Here is a 6114-nt window from a genome sequence, read left to right on the forward strand (position 1 = left end):
AACCATAAATTCTAAGATGGATTCTATGTACTCCAACAATGTTTGGAACCTAGTTGATCACCCAAGGATATTGTACCTATTAGTTGCAAGTGGATCTTCAAGAAGAAGATTGGAGTAGATAGAAAGGTAGAGACTTATAAAGCAAAGCTGGTGGCTAAGGGGTATCGTTAAAGGCAATGTGTTGACTATGACGAAACCTTCTCACTTGTAGCCATGCTAAAATTCATTCGAATTCTATTGGCCATTATAGCACACTATGATTATGAGATCTAGCAAATGGACGTGAAAATCGCGTTCCTCAATGGCAACCTCGAGGAGGAGGTATATATGATACAGTTTGAGGGATTCATGTCTAAGGATTCTCTAGATAAAGTGTATAGGTTGCTTAGGTCCATTTATGGACTAAAGCAAGCTTCTCGAAGTTGGAACATGAGATTTGATGAGGGATCAGATCTTATGACTTCGTTAAGATCGAAGATGAGCCTTGTGTATACAGAAAGATAAGTGGAAGCGCTATCACCTTCTTAATGTGATATATAGATGACATCATGATCATTGAAAATGATGAAGGAATGCTACGCACAATAAAGGCTTGGTTATCTAGACACTTCTCCATGAAAGACATAGGGAAAGCATCCTACATATTGGGGATTTGGATCTATAGAGATAGATCTAAGAAGATGCTTGGCTTGTCCCAATCCAGGTACAGAGACACCATTGTCAAAAGGTTTGGCATGAAAAATTCCAAGAGAGGTCTCATACCGATGAGACATGAAATATCGCTTTGTAGGAGCATATTCCCAAAGACTCTTGAAGAAAGGGTAGACATGTATATGATATCCTATGCCTCAGCGATAAGGTCTATCATTTATGTTATACTAAATACCAGGCCAGATATAGTGCATTCTCTGAGTGTCACGAGCAAGTATCAAGTGGATCTAGGTTAGGAGCACTAGAAAGTAGTAAAGTGTATCCTTAAGTACTTGAGAAGGACTAAAGATCTCTTACTAGTTTATGGCGGTAGTATCCTCAGGGTTGAAGGCTACATGGACTCGAGTTTCCAATCCGATATCGATGATGGCAAGTTTAATTCGAGGTATGTATTCACCCTGAATAAAAGAGCAGTATGTTGGAAGAGTTCCAAGCAAGATACTATTGGTGACTAAACCATAGAGGCGAAGTACATTGCTGTAGTAGAGGCAGCAAATGAGGGAGTTTGGTGCCGGACAATGAGGAGTTGATTCCCTTATATTGCGACAACAATAGGGTGATTGCTCAAATGAGGGAACCTGGGTCTCATCAAAAGTGTTCTGAGAAGGTTCCAACTTATTAGAGAGATCGTGGCCGGAGAAGATGTAGCAGTGAAAATAATTCAATTCGAAGATAACATCGTAGATCCACTGATAAAGCCATTGTCTCATATTATCTTTGAGCGTTACAAGAGTCTGATAGGGATCAGACACATAAGTGATTGACTTTACGTCAAGTAAGAGATTGTTAGTCATAAGTGTCCTGTAAGTCAATCACTTATGATAGGAATCATACACATAAGTGATTGACTTTAAATCAAGTGGGAGATTGCTAATCATAGATGTCCTGCAAGTCAATTACTTCATCACATATACTCTAGAGAATTTTATACAAACAATAGTAATAGTATATATTTCTTATGGAATTCTTTTCCCACCCATAATTTTTTAGCAGTTGCTTAGGATCTGGAGATAAGACGTTTATGTAATATCTTCTAAAAAATGTTTAAGCCATCAACTAAAAATATTTATGTAAGTTAAAAAAATGAGTCACAGATTTAAGGCCATAGACTTATGACGTATCTAAGTCACCATCCACTTCGAAAAGTATCTTCTAGAGACTCATGCGATAGATTTTAGTGTATTAGATTTGCAGTGTCCCAAAACGATTCTATATATTTGTTTCTTTAAGAAAAGCACATCAACTATTCTATATATTTGTCACTGAACTAAGAGAATGCCATCATTTTTATCAAACCGAGCAATATATATTTCTTGTTAAATGTAAGTGGCAATAATAGCATCAAGTTACACACTTTTGGGAGTTAATTGTGAGCAAAGCTTTTAGGTCGATATCTCTTTCACTTTACAGCGGATTGCATAAAGATTTATGTGGGCGCCAGGATTATCCCTCTGCACAAGTTCCAGTATCTGCATCTCCAGTTCCCTCGTCTCTTTCATCAAGCCCTCCATGCAAAAGCCAACCGTGGCCAGGCACAGTACTAATTGACCCTTCAGGCTCTCATCTATACTCATATCAAGCCTGTCCATTAGTTCATTTGCCTGCTGAAGGAAAGACGCAATTACCTTCTGACAGTCCTCTCCATCAGCTCCCATGACCCCATCAACGTAGGGTCCCTCTACTTTTCCTGTCTCAACATCAGGTATGTGTTTCCTTTTCCACTCTTTTTCTAGTCTTGCAAATGATTTCACTAGAAGTGCCTCAGCAAAGCACTTCGCGGATGAACAAATTAGCTTCTTGAGATGCACCAAATGCTCTCCGACGATACTGTCCGGGATATCATCACAAACGTCTGCAAGCCCATGCGAGTATTCAGTCAAGAGCACGGTGCTCTTCGCCAGAAAGTGCAGTAGGTCCACCATCTTAGTCATGGAGGCACAGAGTTTCTTGTAACAAGCAACTGGGAAAGGCAAGAACCAGAAGTTTGGCTCGGCTTCAGCCTCTTGGACGTACTTCCTCAGTGCAGTCACTTTGACTCTTAGCTTCTTCTCTTTCTCCTTCGGTGCCATAGAACCTATGCATGGAACTAGTGACTCAACACACTCGTTAAGCATTTTAAGGCTTTGGGAGAGTTGTTCTCTTGCCAGAGTTGACGCCCTAACGGGTTGTAGGAGGAGTTCCACAAAGGCCGAGCACGAGAAACCAATGAAGGTCTCCGTTAGCCTGGCGATGGCAAAGGCAGTAGGCGAACCGTAGTTTCTCCTCCCCAATATTACTAACGCAGAGAACATGGCAGCGATCCCTCCAGCCGGCCCATACATGCGGCTACGTTGCAGGAAGCTAGCAAATGTGATCCATGGAAGGAGGACTAAGAACCTGAGTTCCATAAGATTCTGCGAAATCAACGATCCCAGGACTCCGTAGACAGATCCTATAGCCGTTCCTTGCGCCCTTACATTTGCCAACCTGAATGTAGCCTCTCGCCATGGAGTCATCGTGATGGCAACTGTCAGACCAGACCAGAAGCCATTTTCTTTGCTGTAAACAAGTCCAAATAACACAGCGAGACCTAATGAGAGCGAGCATTTCAATGCCACTACAAGCCTTTCACGACGTAAGCTTGTATACCAAGGTATCTTAATCCTTTTTGTGCCAGGCTCTTCTTTGCACGAATTCTCAGTCTGATCAGTTGTTGGCATGATCTTACTCTCTTGTCCAGCTTCCACGAACAGTGGGGCAAGCGAGCGGTTATGGAGGAGGAACATACAAAAGAGGAAGAAGAAAGAAGGAAGGTCTTTGGGATCATGAGGCAAAGTGGGCAGCGGAGGAAGGGTCGTCTTATCTACAATCTCACATGGGTCCATGTAGCTATCTTGTATCAGTCTAAGATTTATGAGATTTCTTAGGCTTATCATGTCGCGCTTAAACTGGTGATCTGAAAAATGGACTGCTGTGACGGACGATATAGCCATCTCCATCCCCTTCAAGGGTGTTTCTATCTCCTGCAACCGTTCTGATGGCTCTACCGGTGGTGTTGAGGAGAAACTGAGAGGTGGCCTCTCCCACTTGAGGGCTGCCTGTGGACGACCAGAAACAATCTAATTAAAACAACGTAATAAAATTTCAGAACAGGTACCCGTTCAACAAAAGGCCTAAAATATTATCTAACTTGCCTATGGCTTAGAATCAGCTGCTAAATAGGTATTCTAATTTGGCAGTTCGAGAAATGTCTGAATGATGAAAAGGGTTAGCATCAACATGCAGATGGGCTCCATGTGCATCACATTCTCGACAGTCTGATGATGCATTATTACTTGTTCCACGTTTTCCTATCCGAGAGGAGTATGGGTGCCTCTCAGTGACGAAAGGCTTAGCCCAAGCAGGGGCCAGCCATCATATGGCAATACCGGGAACATATAGATGGTTGTCCGTGGCAATAGATGGAGCCACAGTTTACGCTTTTCATGAAGCTTCGCTTTGGTTATCACAAAACTCAATACATGAATGACCTGAGTTGTTCCTTCTAGCTGTTAAATAGCTTGTGATATTAGAACGACAGAAGCATAGTTCACTACGCCATGCAAATAGAAAGTCGACACTAAAGAAATAATCTTACTTGCTTGAGATTAATGTTCTGAAGTACTTTGGTGCTTGCAGATGTTAAGCATCTCACTTGAGAAATCAGTGAAACCGTGCAAGACTTGTTATCCACAAAGAAAGCGTTCACTAAGAGACTTAGCCTCACAGTCACCATCTCCCTGTATAGCTTGCTCTTCTTGCTTATCTACAATACACGTACGTCAGTGATCAACGTGAAGGGGAAAGATACAGCAAAGAATAAGATAAGTATGGCAACTCAAGTACCTCACAGCTTGCTAGCCGGGGATAAGGAAACAGCAAGGCGATCACCGAAGCCACCACTCCGAGAGCCGTGCTCGCTGCTACCTGTGCAAGATGTAAGATGGCCTTGGCGTGACCAGAATGGGCGTTGTGTCCAAATGTGGTGACGTAGATGATCACTATTTGTCCAAGAGCAATGCGCTTGGTGATCAAGCTCGTCGACTCAGGCAGTGCAACCACGAAGGCACTAAGGCTCACCGTTAAGGTGGTACCGGCGATCGAGAAGCCTTGGGCTGGTAGTAGCAGCAAGGTCAACATAGCAGGGAGGACGCCAAGAAGCGTCCCGTAGAATGCACTCGCCGTGCCGTGCAGCGAATCCCCTAACGTCGCCTCCCCAACGATCAGCATGGCGACCACGTAAGAGAAAGCAGGGAACATCACGTAACTCCGAAGGGTTGCCGGGCCATAAACCGTCGCGACGCCAATCATGGTCAATGCTAGGGCTGTGCGCAGCGCAGAGCCAACCCGTGAACGCCATAGTGAGCAAGCATGGTCTGGTGGGAATGGAGTGGCAACTGTGGCGGGCGCGGTGGAGGCATCAGTGGGCCTCGTTTCCAAAGTGGATCTTGGTGCTGGTGGTGGTGAAAGTATCGCAGTAATATTACTACCCATTTCGAGACTACGGTCGTGCCACAGAGCCAAGGAGAAGGTACGGAGAACACTCACTGCATTCACGGAGCGTCGAGGGTTCGAGGGGCTCTTGTAAGGGAAGGGGTGGAGGGGCCCGTGCAATATATTGACCCCACACGTGTGTAGCTTGAGGTGTCCCGAGTAGTGGTCGGAATCAGAGATGCTTTGCCGTTGGTGGCCATTCTTGATATGCCACTTCCTTGAAGAAGATGGATTCTGGTGTCACGTTGCTCGTATTGGGAGCTATAGTCACAACTATCTGATTCATGATCTAGTGGGAGCAGTAGCCTTCTATTGACGCCATATTTTTGAAGCAGCAGCAGACTGATTCGTGACTACATGAAGTACCAAACAAAGGACGGGTGGTGGAATGCGTGGGTCCTACTGCGACCGCGGCAAATTCTTGTTGCTCCTCATAGTTGCCAATGGAAAACTATCCTAAAATTAAGACCAGTGGTTGACCAGCGGTTCATCGATCGCTAGATTTTTGTGCCTGTGTGTGTGTGTTTTATGTCAGAGTCAAAAGTATACAATACTTGTCTGATATGTGTACCCTTTATCTCAGTTAGTTTAACATCCTATTCACAGACATATGTAACACGTAGAACAAGTACTGCACAGTAAGACACAGCTCTGTGTGCCCTCCGAGCAAGTGGCCACTCCATATGGCTGAAATCTGCCGGCGCATAAAAAGGGACCTGCTTTGTTTAACATAGTGACTCTAGTTTAGATTGAAGAGTCATTTCCTTCATATCACGCGCGTTATACTCCACCACAAGTCGTCATTTGCCTGGTTAATTTCCGTATGCTTTGTGCAGAAAAAGCAAATCGATCCCACTTCACTTTGGTCGTGTCACGATCATCTAATTCTGC

The 6114-nt window shown here is 44.1% G+C and overlaps 1 protein-coding gene across 1 annotated transcript; it reads right to left on the reverse strand.

The window, feature by feature from the left end:
- Positions 1–2001: 2001 nt before the first annotated feature.
- LOC103975073 (uncharacterized) lies at positions 2002–5299 on the reverse strand. The gene is made up of 3 exons (XM_009389983.3): positions 4576–5299; positions 4328–4495; positions 2002–3788 (listed from the first exon to the last, which is right to left on the reverse strand). The coding sequence occupies exons 1-3, from the start codon at positions 5221–5223 to the stop codon at positions 2094–2096; spliced, it is 2511 nt and encodes an 836-aa protein (XP_009388258.1). The 5' UTR covers positions 5224–5299; the 3' UTR covers positions 2002–2093.
- Positions 5300–6114: the final 815 nt, after the last annotated feature.

This window comes from Musa acuminata, chromosome BXJ3-8, assembly GCF_036884655.1.
Source record: "Musa acuminata AAA Group cultivar baxijiao chromosome BXJ3-8, Cavendish_Baxijiao_AAA, whole genome shotgun sequence".
Taxonomy (NCBI): Eukaryota; Viridiplantae; Streptophyta; class Magnoliopsida; order Zingiberales; family Musaceae; genus Musa; species Musa acuminata.

Excerpts from the sequence above, each read along its gene's own strand:
- LOC103975073 (XM_009389983.3), bottom strand. The coding sequence starts at position 5,223 with ATGGGTAGTAATATTACTGCGATACTTTCACCACCACCAGCACCAAGA. Across the intron at positions 4,496-4,575 it reads CCCGGCTAGCAAGCTGTGAG|ATAAGCAAGAAGAGCAAGCT; the intron begins GTACTTGAGTTG and ends CGTGTATTGTAG. Across the intron at positions 3,789-4,327 it reads AGAACATTAATCTCAAGCAA|GCAGCCCTCAAGTGGGAGAG; the intron begins GTAAGATTATTT and ends GGTCGTCCACAG.